This window comes from Augochlora pura, chromosome 1 (assembly GCF_028453695.1).
Source record: "Augochlora pura isolate Apur16 chromosome 1, APUR_v2.2.1, whole genome shotgun sequence".
Lineage (NCBI taxonomy): Eukaryota > Metazoa > Arthropoda > Insecta > Hymenoptera > Halictidae > Augochlora > Augochlora pura.
This window is the reverse complement of record NC_135772.1, coordinates 9,303,446-9,317,594: the sequence shown is the minus strand read 5'-3', so window position 1 is coordinate 9,317,594 and position 14,149 is coordinate 9,303,446. Positions and strand designations below refer to the sequence as shown.

At 32.2% G+C, this 14,149-nt stretch overlaps 1 protein-coding gene across 1 annotated transcript; it reads right to left on the bottom strand.

Annotated features, from left to right (window-relative positions):
- Nucleotides 1–5: 5 nt before the first annotated feature.
- LOC144471966 (uncharacterized) lies at nt 6–14,027 on the bottom strand. Its single transcript, XM_078184593.1, is given in 8 exon segments — nt 6–6,930; nt 7,083–11,371; nt 11,442–11,811; nt 11,904–11,991; nt 12,061–12,205; nt 12,416–12,533; nt 12,671–12,908; nt 13,415–14,027. Coding segments are annotated over 7 exon segments (4,824 nt in total). The 5' UTR covers nt 13,515–14,027; the 3' UTR covers nt 6–6,930; nt 7,083–7,606.
- Nucleotides 14,028–14,149: the final 122 nt, after the last annotated feature.

Here is a 14,149-nt window from a genome sequence, read left to right as displayed (position 1 = left end):
AAGAGGAATTTTATTCTCTTGTTCAGTCTCTGCATTGTACATTAAGAATTACCTAATGTAATTTTACATTTTATATTAGTTACAAAAATGATGTAAAATTACGAACTTTTAACTGGCATTTAGTGTATACAAACTGATAATATGAGTAGTAATATGTACGTTTTTTTCACACATAGTGTTGAATCAAATATAGTAACACATACTCCATTCCTTGTACAAACTCATGTTGTTATGATGTCAATTTTGTATTCACATATACATATATTATTCTTTAGTAAATTGTTGCAGATTTATTCGGTCCAAGTAAAATATCTTTAAACCTGTATTATTCTTTAACTACAGTTCAACGTATACTTTTAAGTGCTTTGGTTATACAACTCTATGAACATTTTATCGTAAAACGAGTTCAATAACTTAAATACGTATTACAGTAATTGACTGAATTAAATATCTTTCCAGTGTACTATTTTCATTCACAATAGTGTTGTTTAAATGTCGTACGGAAAATTGTATTTATCAAAAATCATCTCGAACAATTTATACAGTAAATATGTTGCATTATAAAAAGAAGAGTATAGTCGCGTTGGAAAGTAAGTCAACGGCTTTTCAAACATATCATCATTTATTATTATTAAAAAAATTTCATTTTTCTTTGTTGTTACATTATAAATTTGTAAACATCATTAAATTTATTTATGTAGAAACTGTAATCATTTTTTAATTAACTTTTGAGTACTAGAAACATTAACTTACTTCCTAAAGCGACTCTACAATGATTAATTAATGGTTTTCTTGTTCTATTATTGTGCATAGTAGCCCACTAATTTTACATTCGTTATGATTTTTTTTTAGGCATTAGTATTATTTTAGGAATTTTTAATTACTATTTTTTAGATAACATAACAAAAAGGTAAGAATTTATAAACAAAAGATGTGCATATAATAAATCAAATTATTACGGAACAATTGCTACTTCTGCGCGTTTTTAATTAAACTAAAGAATTTATATAATTATGGTCATAAAATACTGTTTGTACATAGGGCATTAAAATTATCAAATGTAAAATAGTATTCTTTTCAGTAATTATAAGATCAGGCACTAATGGGTTAGTTCTGTCAGATAAAATGTGTTAGCTATTACGTATTGAAATTTCTCGTACACTTTTTTTTATTTTAACAACATTCCAGCAATAGAATTAAAAAAAAAATATGTAAAAAGAAGAACAGATTTTCGCACATTGTACTTATTCGAACTCTGTATCTATTCGTTTAAATTAAGTAACTGTTCATAAATAAATTTTTCTTTGTGCAACATAAATAAGTCATACTTCTTTGCGACATATAAACGTAATGATTTTTCAATGTACGTTTTTTATAACCAAGCAATTTTTTTATACCGATACAAGCTTTCCTTAGATTCGATTTATAAATACTTTAACGAGAATACAGCTCTCTACAAAATACACATGACTGTTCATTTTATTATATTTACGTCGCTGTTTAGGGATTTCAAGATATAAAATAGTTCTTTCATGCATTTCTATACGAATTATGGATAAACAACTTCCTCCTGAATGAATTTGAAGTTGACACTATTGATGCTTAGAGGATACTATTATATATTAAAACTTGAAGAACATTCTCGACCAATCTGATTTCATTATTTGCAAATTGTAATATAAAAGTAACAATCTCATTAAATAGATTATAATTTAATCTATAAAATAGTTGAGATTGAGAAACAATTACATTAACAGGTACTATAATAACTTAGTGGAATGTCTATTGTCTAAAATTTAATACTGTAGGGTTTTTTCCAAGTTTGAAAGGTAGAATGGTCGCTAGTCGTAAAATACAGAATGAAGAAGACAGATATTGTCAGAATGTTTAGGCGGCTTCGAGTAACCTGGGGTCATTGCTTAGGTACCTCGAAGACCTGCGTAGCCGAAAAATAGAGCGTGAGCGAGTGAGATGGAGATAAGGAAAGAAAGAGAGCGAATGAGTAACATTGAGACACAGTATGAAAGATTGTATGCAAGAGAGAAAGAGAGAGAGAGAGAGCAAGGTAAGACAATGGGAGAAGATGGTAAGGCTGGAAGGGTCGACAAAAACATCGGGAGTCGTGAGAGAACCGTCGCCTTGTAAAATTGTGTATAATTGTCGTAGTTGTCATAGAGATAGTTGTTGAATCGTCGTAGGAAGTACTGTACGTTATCGGTAATAAGCTGTTAGTGTTACTGTTATTGTTAATCAGTGTTAGTTGTTGCCATTTATTATATTACCACGAAGTTTCGTGGGATTTCCAAAGAATAACCCCTACCATACTATAAAAGATAAATAGATAAATAATGTTATGAATATGATCCACAATTACAAAGCATTTTTTAGTCCACTCACACTTAAATAGTATTTATAAACATAAGGTATACACGTTTGACTTATCGCTTCCTTAAATGGTACAAAAACAAAATATTTCTTTCATTTGTACTATGTACAATGTTCATAGTACATGTAATTATTATACTTTAATAAATATATTTGTTAAAGACAACTTCAAAAGATTGAATTTTAGAAAATATAATGATTCCATTTGTGAAATATTTTTTCCTATATTGTTCATTTAACCTGTTCCGCCTTTCAAAATTAATGTATAATTCCATGACATTTTACTGAATATTGAAAAAACGAAATACTTTTTTCTTTTATTACAGTCATGATATTACTTACAAAATAAAACCAAAAGAATTGCTCTAAAGATAGAAGCTATTCCAAATTGAACAGAAAATTACTTTTTATTAATGTCACTAAATGGAATTATTTCGCGTTATTTTTACTTAATATTAGAATGAATATGCCAATACATAATATTTTCATTAATCTTAGTATCAATAAAAATAAACCCGAGTTTTAGAATAAATTAATTTTGATTGCCATCTTATTATGAGTAACAGAAATAAAAATCTATTTTGTTTTAAAAGTAAATCTACAAATTAGTTTTGATTTTAGAATCAATAATTTGATCTTTAAACATATAATAGATAGTTCTTTTTTGAGCAAATCATAATACACGAGGATAAATTATTAAACATATCCGTTCTGAGTATTAAATGAGAACTTGGAACTACAAATTGTTTGTGTAATACTTAGCAGTTCAATGGATTTTTTCCATTTTATTATGTATTTCCAATCAATGTTAAGAAGATAGTTAAAATAAAACATTTAGCTTTTCATCACATATAATTATCATTAAAATTTACTTATTAGTCTACAATGAATGTGAATGATAAAAAGTAGACTTTCTATAAAACTATAAGAAAACAATAGTGCAGTTGCTACAAAATATAAGTGAAACAATAAAACTATATAATAAGAATTGTAACGAGGCGAAAGGAGAAGAAGACAAAAGACTACCATCATTGAGGCTATTTCTGGACCGATCAATAATTCCGTTGGACACGATCGAACTTTCTAGAAGCATCGAGACGCGCCAGACTCCTTAGTTACCAAATTATTGTTAACGGTTCATGGCTAGCAACGAGTTAGTATGTATAGAGGGATCTTGCTCAGATTCGACGCTACACCTGTGAGAGAGGACGAGGTAAGCCACGGCCGCTCAGAGGGTAGTCAGGGAGAGGACGGCCAGGAAGGCCGGCCGCCATCCGGACATGGGGATACGGTAGCCTTGCAGGGTAGTCAGGGAGAGGACGGCCATGAAGGCCGGTCGCCCGCTGTAGAGATCTGTAGAGGTTCTTCGGTGACCATGACAGTTGGAGAGGACGGCCAGGAAGGCCCGGCCGCCTTCCGGACATAGGGATACGATAGCCTTGCAGCGTAGCTTAGATCTATTGGGAGAGGACGGCCATGAAGGCCGGCCGCCTGATAGTAGTAAAAATTCCATTTGATCAAAGTTGCTTTCGTTGCTCGCCATAGAAGTTAGCAAGGAAATTGATCAAAGTATAAACCTGTAACACCCTGTAACCTGCTAATTAGAATATATGTATCTCCTTTCGTCCTCAGTAATCCATATATCTTGTGTCGAATATCCATTCCATCAACCACTTCCCCTGACATTCCGCTACAGAATGAAATTAAGAAATATTTTGACAAGATCATTAATGTGTTTTCTTATGTAAATGTTACGTCCAAAAGCATCGTTTCTGTTATTTACACCTATATACATATCTAAATGACTATTTAAAAAAACAATGAAAAGTTTAGAACAGTCGACATGGAGATAATGGTTCTATCCAAAAATTTTATCCCAGAAAGTAAAATTCTTAAATGCATATGCATATTTACAGTATGTAGATTTTTTGCACTGAAAATAGAGTATTTTTGCAAGAGCAATAACCTGTTTGTTAAACATTCTTTGGAAGTAATGCATTACCAGAAGACATATTAATACTTTTACGTATAATCTATAGTACTGTTGTATGAACACTTCCATTTTCAATTTCAACAAAACAGACATTATGATGTATTTTCTACCTTCGTATGTATTGAATACGAATTTTAAAACACATAATTCCATAGTTTTTCTTTTTAAATCATGTTTATGTAAAACTACACAAATTTCTATCTATAACAAAATAAGGAATATCTCAGGTAAAATGTTAAGAATCAAAGAAAAAAATTACAATTGTGAGATAAATAATATTCTGTTCTTTAAAATTACTTTTATTTGCACACACGCACACATATATATATTATATATATGTGCACTAAATATCCATTGAAATTGAAAGAAAGGTCGCATAATAACAATATCGCCATTAAAAATATGATCATGATTGTAAATCTTTCACCCGATTTATCAAGGAAATAATAAAAATTTAATGAAACCGAACTTGACACATTACAATTTTGTAAAGTCTACTGTATAACAGCAATAAAAATATGTTAAATCAGTATTTGAGGTTATTAAAGTTTAAGTAAATATCATGATCATTTATGTAGCCAAGATTTGTTATCTAAAACAGTACTGTTCACAAAAGATCTAGGACATGTACAGTGCATGTAGAAGTGGGGAAACGGTTTGAAGGCATCCCACCAGATATGGCCGAGAAGGCTAGAAAGCGCCCCTTGTGGGTTTAGAAGTTTTTGACCAACGTTTTTAGTAACGTTTAGTTGAAAAGGTTTCATTACCCTATATTGCTTTCTCACAGGTGAAGGTAGAAAGCAACTCTTTGTCGGAGTGCCTGTGGGATCGTGGTGTAGCGAGCACCCTGCGGGGGGTGTAGGAGAGGAGGTAAGCTGCGGAGTGAGTTGTATATAAGCGCAATTGTTGGGTTGTTATGCAGGTTGTCGTTATTGTTCCTGTTTCACGTTGTACCGTCATTAGTTAGAACGTTGTCGTTCTAGTTTAGGTTAATATTAACGGCTATAGGATTCGCCTTCACGGCTTGTGCTGGAAAGATGCGGAAATCAGGTCGTCCCAGGGGGGGGGGGGGGGGGGGTCAGGCAAACCGCTCCAGCGCGGAATCTTCGAGTAATTAAAGAGATCAGCGGGTTCGAGGCCTGAGAAAGTGAGCATGATCAGGCAGCAACTGTTGAGAGGAGACAAGGACGTGTTCAACATCAGTTTTGTCATCGACAAGAATCTGGGGGGAAAAGAGGTAGGGGTTAGACACGTGGAGAGTCCTCGGGACTCTACTCCGGCAGGGTATAGGCGAGAGAATAGTGCAAGGGTGAGCCTCACCTTAGGATGGGTGCAGGGAGATAGATATCAATTCGCCACGACGATGAAGAACAACGTTGAGCTGTGGGCGAAAGGGGAGCAAGGCCTCGACGAGAGGAACAAACACGACAACGCACCCGCCAGAGGAGGATATGCCCATTCTGCCTTTTCCACGAGCTGGCGGACAGTGCAATCTATGGTGAGCTACGTTTCGGGGGACGCGTGCCCCGGTCGTATGGAGAAAAAGAATTGCGAGAGCGTATAAGCCGACCCCAGGAGGTGTGCCCAGATGTTTTTGGTGTCCATGGAGATTAAGGGGTTTTCCCGGCGACAGGTGGCAGCTTACGCTACCATTCCAAACTCGGTAGGTGGTTGCGGGGTGGACCCTCTATCGCCTATGAGGTCCATATTCCATGGGGTAAACGACGGTGAATGGTACACAGCGGAGGTGACCAAAATGATGCGACCTCTCGGGATAGGTCTGGGTTGTTGGGAGCGTAGGTTGCGAGACATAGGCTGGGTACCGGCGGGTGATGTACGGGAACAGTTCGTGAGCGGTCTAGTGAAGGGCTGGGGGGAAGCAGGGAGGCTCAGGAGAATATTCATATACCTTTTAAAACGAAATAACTTTTTCATAATTGGAATCTATTTAGATTTTTTTGGAATATTAAAGGGATAAAGTTTACAAAAGAATTGTTTTAAAAAGTTACAATTGGTTAGCATGATAAAAGATTTAAAAAGTAATTCCTTACTTCTTTTATTATGCCAATAAATTGCAATTTTTGAAAATAATTTTTTCACTATAGTAGAGTAAGCTAATACTAGTAAACTAATCTGTCTAATAATTTGGATCGCTTGGCTCATTTATAAAAAAATTATTCCGTTTTAAAAGGTGTGTGAATACTTTCTACACCTTTTGTATGTCCTCATGCATAAATGACTGTATCTCTAAGCAGTACTGGTTTAAAACTTTATCATATATATGATCACTCCACTAGCAACAGCGGTTCTTGGAATCTTTGGAAACCAAATTAATCTTAAAATAAGAGAACAGCGCATACATTTATGCTTCGTCTCTTTTGCAATCACTTTTATTTCTATAAAGTACGTGAAACTTTATAGAAATTTATTTGCAAATATATTTAATACACTTATTCACGTTAACAAGTGTGTAAGGCTTATTTTAGAAACATTGTACATGTTTTAAATTCACTCACCTACCATACTCTTCCTTCCATTTGTACATATTAAACCTGCAAAAAAAATATTCTTTAATTCATTATCTTAATGTTACATTTTAAAATATTACTATAGTGCGCAAGATAATAATTCTATTTTCAAAATGCATATTTTCAAATAAAACTAAGCATATTTTAAAGTATTTATATAGTCATAATAAACTTACCGAATCATATATGTTTTTAAAACGTTATGTTTTCATTTTTTAGTATTATACTTAAGATATGCTTTATAATTGACCGCAGATGAATTGTATTAGAATAAAGAATGGGATTGCGTGGTATACGTGATTTAGGCCACTAAAAAAAGAGGCAGTGACCAACTATATAAAAGATAATGAAATTTCAATCTAATACGCTACTAGATATTTTTTATAACTAGTGAATAACAATTTCAAAGTACTTGTTCAGTAACAGGATACCAATTTCATTTGAATACTTTGTGTATACACATGGATATCACAGTATGAATTCTTAAATTACTTAAACGTTAAAAGCGTTTTAACTTTCAAATATAAATATCAGTCTTGAATTATAGATCTCTAAGATAGTTATAAGGCGCCTTGAATGAGGTGACATCTTCCAGTTGGTGTAATAGTATCTTTTTAGCGCTGATCTTCCATGTAGGCATTAAGAACTATTTTATTTTAACTATATTACATTGGAGCGTCTAATTTATAGAACTGTGATATTAACTAACTAACATAGTGTATGAATTGAAATAGTTAAATGTAAAAATATAGACTACTGTAAAGGAAAGATTTTGAATAAGCACCACTCCATATTTAAAGGAAATTGAAGTGGACTCAAGCAAACTAAATTTACCTTTCTTCATTGATGCATAATGTGTCTTTTGCACTCCTTCCTGATTCGCAGAACAAACAATAGCAGTTGTTTCTATGTTTGAGGAATGGTTGGAAGTTAATTTCTTTTTCTTCAGAGGCGTTTCTTCGTCTATCGATGCAGTGATTTGTTTTATAACAAATTTTGACGACTCTGTATCTATATTCTGCAACGTCCATTTAATACCAGGCTTGATGAAAATATTATTCGAAAAATCTGCTATATGTTTATTTGTAAAAATATTTACTTTGTTAATGTCTTTATCGAGCCTCACATCTGTTTTGGAAAATTTGTAGTGAGTTTTGCTTCCTGGTGGATTTTGTTTCTCCACAGATCTAAGCAACACAGTTGAATCCTTCCAGATGTTATCTTCCATGGTAAGATGGGAGTCCTCCAGCTTGAAATCTTCTTTGATGATAGCATTGTCAGTTGTGGAGTCTCCTTGATAATTCAATAAAACTTGTTGTTTACAAGGGGACAAGTTTCGCAACTGTTGAATACCCACGCACTTTAATTGTTTGTATATGTTTCTAGATGTACATATAGTCTGTGCTGATTTCTGATGATATGATATGTCAAATGGTGATAATGGCAGTTTACACGTGCTCTGAACATCCTGATGACTCGTAGGATTAATAACATTAATTTGCGAATATTTTAAGCTCAATTCATCTTTATCAGGTTGAATAGAAAATAAATCTAAATCTTCTTCTTTCTTCTCTTTTTTCATTTTCATTTTATGTTTTAACTTTCGTTTAGATGATCTGGATTGAACACTAACTTCTATTTTATGCTGTGGAATATGATTTTTTTTTCCTTTGCAACTGCTCTGTATATCCTTCTGAATATTTCTTTCCTTTAAAAAATGTTCATGCTCTAAATTCTCGCACCATGAATCTATGGTATTATTAGGTGGTATCAAATCTGTGGAAGACAATGATTCAGACTTTGAAGATTTTTTTATTAAGAAAGCACTTCTTTCATGTTCCACAGAAGCATCTTTATTTGACGACGGGAAATCCTGTTCACTTTCATAATTTAATAATGTACTCGATGTAGTATCATTGGGGATGCATAATTTAGATGAAACATATTTCATTCTATTCAAAGGTTGGGCTTGCTTAGCAATATCCTCCTTTCGATAAATATAATCCTTTTCTATTACAGTATTAATACTAAACTTATCTGTAGGACTAGAAACATTGTATTTTGGGAACGACTCTTTTAGATGAGAAAATATGTTATCTGAATTGACTGACATATTTGATTGACAAAAGATAGAGGATTCATTTTCCTTTTCTAACATATTTTCTTCATCGCTTTTACTGACTGTAATCACTTCTGGTTGAGAAATTACTTCAAACATATTAACGGTTTTAGATAGATTTTCTTCTTCAAAGCTCTTTCTAATTAATTGGGGATTGACTGTCTGTACATTTGAATACATCAGATCGTTTGGCAACGAATTCATATTTGTTAATTCAAAATCCAGTAGAGAATTAAATATTTCAGTAATTCCAAGACTACCTTCTGGTAATGGAGTCACGAAATTTGTTGTATTCGACATAGCATCTTTATCTTCTTCGTCATTCGCATATGTGTCTTTAGCTTGCAAGAAAAATTCTGTAATAATAGGTGACATGAACAAAGATTGTGACTCTTCTAACATCTTTTGTTCATCTTCCATAGTTATATCTCCATTTAAAATACTGCCTAAAATATCGATTTTTTCAAATTCCTCCACCGATTGTGCTTTGGTTATATCATTTTTTTGCAACAGATTTTGTGACATAGACTCAGAGCGTATATTTTCGTTAAGAGACTCCGCAAATCTCAGATCGTACGAAAAATATTCATTGTCATCTACTTCACTGTTCACTGCTACAGAATGTTCACGTTTATTTTCGTTTTCTGATTGATTCATTATAGATTCAAAAACTTCAAGATTTTCTCCTTTCACAAGCTGTCCTAACTCTGATTTTACATGACTATGAACAAAATTATCTGACAGTTTATTTCCAGAAAAAGTAACATGATTTTTCTCATGAAAAAATGTATCTTTTGGTTGAGATATTGGAGCTATACATTTTTTATAGTCGTCTGACTCGCACTTTAACTGATTTAACACTGTAATAGCTTCTTGATTATCCTGTCTATGAGAATCTTTACAGCTACATATATCAAAAAGGTCTCTATTCTCATATAATTCTAGAATTTTACTCAATTTCTCCGAATTCATTAAATTGGTATTTTGTGTCCAGCCCAATGATGATTTTACACTCTGATCCTTAGAAACTGTAGTTGAAACGGCACAAACGTCGATTTTATCTGAACATTTTAGACGTTGCTTCTCAGCATGTACAGTTACAATATGTTCACTGATCCGATTCAGAACATCCATACATTTATCCAGATCACTTAGCATGCAGATAATATTTTTGTCACGGATCGATGATTTTTTGCTCGTAGAACTGCCGTCAATTATAGCCTGCAGTGTACCATCGCTTTTTGCAGTATTAACTATATTATAATTATGACAAACAAAAGGTTTCACATCAGTTTTCTTAATGGAACACATGCATTTATGACTGTCACAAAGTTTATTCTTTATAGTCTCCGAAATTTGTGAAATGCTTGACGATTTGAAATCGTGAGAAAGACTATCATCATTTTGCAAACCAAGTGACTTATTTTGACAATAAGTATTGTCAGTTTCTTTGATATTACAATCTGTACTAATTGGCAACTCTTGTTTTATGGATTGTGAGTTTACAATTTCTTCTTGGCATGCTTTTAAATGTACAGAACTATTTGGCTGGGAAAATATTTCCTGAATATTTATTTCACGAGATTCATTTGCAGCATTTTTACAAACAAATGTATGTTGAGATGACATTGCAGTTTGTTTTTTACTTTCTCTAAATAAATCCAATATGGCCTTTGGTTCTTTAACATTCTGGCCTACAGCATTTAAAAATTCTATTAAAAATAAAATTCTGTTATGCTGTATATCATTTTGTTTTAGTAATAAAGTGCAGATGTCACATTGTTTATGCACTGAATATTTTAGTTCTTTATTTCGTTTATTGAAAATGTAATCGTGCATACATTCAGAATTCACATGTGTGTGATCGTTTTCTTCTTCCACTGTGGTATAGCTTTCTGTACTGTCACTAACTTTATTGTCTGAAATTGGTAAATATTCTAAATGACTTTTATCTGGATCAATTTTGGAATTTTCTGCGCTATGGACATCTGCAATTTCTACATCATTTCTGCGATTTACATCGACAACTGATTTTTTTATTTTATATTTTTTCCTCATTATTTTTAACCACTCTAATTTTCTTCTAGACCTTTTTCTCTTTCTCTTCTCTTCACCTGTTTCCAATGACTCATTATCATCAGTTAAGTCAATGAATATAATTTCCTTAGATTTCAATTTCTGTGCTTTCCTAAATTTGTTAAATTTACTTCTCCTTGTTGTGGAAAGTGTCCGATTCACAAGTTCACTGTAATCTACAGTATTTTGAAACTTATTCGTCTCACATTTATTGAATTCAAAATTTGTATTATAGTCTCGAACAACATTTGTACTGTACAATGAAATGATCTATAAATATAAAAAAGTAAATATGTAAAGTATAAGATTGTCCACACGCGCGTGTGTGTTAGATAATTACCTGTGATAGTTGAAAGTTATTTAAATCAGAATTTTTAATTAAATAAGGGTTATTTGACTGCATAGATATCGAGTCTTCAAATGCTAAAAAATTGCTGCATGCTTTTTTTAAATCGAACACATTTGGTTATAACAGCCAGAGTGTTTCATTTTTATGTCCCACTGGAGGTTTTGGTATAATTTTTAATAGCTTATCACACATTTCTGGTGCATGTGATCCTAAGATTGTTAAAGCCATCTTATTTACTTCTTTAACTTCTCTGATACTTTCCTTCATTCTTTTCAATATTTTTAACATAAGCAAATATCTGACATATTCTACATCTGTCCACATTTGTTCCACATTCCGTCTCATGTGTTTAAAACTTTTCCTAATATGAGAAAGTAATGATATAAATGACAATGTTACTAAGAAAATGTTGTGTTTTAATTATTCTCTATGAAAGAAAGATTATTTACATACATGATTATAGGTTCACATATTTGTATAGATTTTTTAGTAGTATACTTAAGTTTAAGTAGTACTCTAAAGATATGCTTTTCTGAGTTATCTAGAATAAAATTTAATATTATATAAGGATACTATTAACATTTACAGCTAAAAATTCATATGGACTTACTTAAATATATCCATAGTGCAGAAAAAAGTTTTGCAACTAATGAAGTATAATCTTTAGTGTATCCAGAAGTTTTAAGCTCCATGTCTATGTAAATGCCTAATAACACTGACATTGCATTTAGGTATGACTCGCAATCATCTACAAACTATAAAACAATTGATTAATACATTTTCATTAACTTATCGTATATTACACTTTTTCATTTTTACAGTCTCTACTGAAGATTTTCCTATTCAAGAACATATCTCAAAACAACTAAAGATATATAATTCTAATTTAAAATTCTAAACATTGTTTAGTTGAGTGTAATTCCTTTGGTTGTCGAAGTATTAAAACAATAAACATTCTCTAATACCTCTTTAATATCGTGCCAGTAAAAATGAAAATATGTTAAGGTACTGCTTATATGATTTCTTAATTTTATCATGTCCAGTGCTTTTCCACAATATGTACTTACACTGGTTACAATATTCCTGAAACATGTAATTATTACTTATTATGTTTATTCTCCAAATTTATAAATTTTTATATTTCTTGTAATAGTTAATTAGAATTAAACAAAATGTTATATAAAGTTCATTTTTAAGAAAAAATAAATCGATCAACTCACTGTGTATACATAGAAAGTAAATGTTCCAATAGCTGAGAACTTCTACATCCCACAGATAACGATATTACTTTGTTAAATTTAAGAATCCAAGAAAATTCATTGTCTGAATATTTGACTTCTGGAGTTGAACTATCCAGAAATTCTTGATTTTTATCATTTTCAAATGTATTAATGAAAGCATTGTATATTTGTTCCAAGTTTTCATCACTCATTGTGATTCCTTTACTATTATACTTCTCTATAAAATATGTTGGAATTATAATTGTATTTAATAATCCAGCTGTTATATAGTTATATAAAAAGTATAGGTAACTTTAAACTTTTAATCTGCAAATTTAATTATAATTTTACATCAACAAAGTAAAAAATGCAATCGTTAATTGCAAGTAATAACTAAATACATATTTAAATAGCAATCATTAGTCAATAACTATATTAAATATTGTTCATCTTTGTTTATCATATTATTGAAATTTGCATACGAATTGATGAATCTATTATTATCCCATAACAAATCTATAAGGAATTCCTTACTGATAAAAAATACATACGTGATATGAATATTAATTTGATTTCAAGAATTGTATTATGCTGAAATGTTTATTTAGTACTGTATGTATAAAACCCTACTACACAAGGGGGAAGAAAAAGGAAGAGTGAGAAATGAAGACAGAAAGAGAGGGGGAGGGGAGAGAGAGAGAGAGAGAGAGAGAGAGAGAGAGAGAGAGAGAAAAGAATCATTACCTACTCTTCGTCGAACAAATCCAGTGTAATGCACCATTCGCGCGAAAAACAACAAAATCAGATCAAACGAACGACAATCATACACATGCTGATATAGCATTTAAGAAACAATTAGTTTATAATGAGCGTGTCAGTACACGAAGTACATCGCACAGAAAATGTCGAGAGATGACAGTCACAACAAGAGTGCGCAAGATTTCCTCTGTTCAAGCTTGTTATCGGAAGCGTCTAGGGCAAAGGTAGAGAGAGAGCACAGTGACACCAAGCACCTGTCCCCCTCCACTTTCTTGCGTCTTTTTATGTTTGTATTGTGTATTACTACTACCTACATACCCGCTAACAAAACGAAACTAACCGAGCGCGACCGACAACCCCTTTTTAAATTGTCGTTCTCATTGCTTTGATTTTTTTTCGTTTTCGCAATTAGCGCACAATTGACACAATTAGTTCACTGCGTGTTGCACCTTCTACTGTCGGTGGATTCGAAACTCACACAACAATTTATATACTTTGAAAATCAAGTCCGAGACAAACGCAATGTATCACGTTGATGCTACGGGAACGCCGCCGTGGTCGTAGCGTTTCAAGCCAAGTTTCGGATGTATGATCACAGGCGTGGTCACAGTCTTTAAAGAACCCCTACCCTACTGCAAAAGAGAGATAAAGGAATTGGAAAAAATATAAAACCTTATATGTACATAGGATAAATAACAAATGATAACTCAGAATTAAATG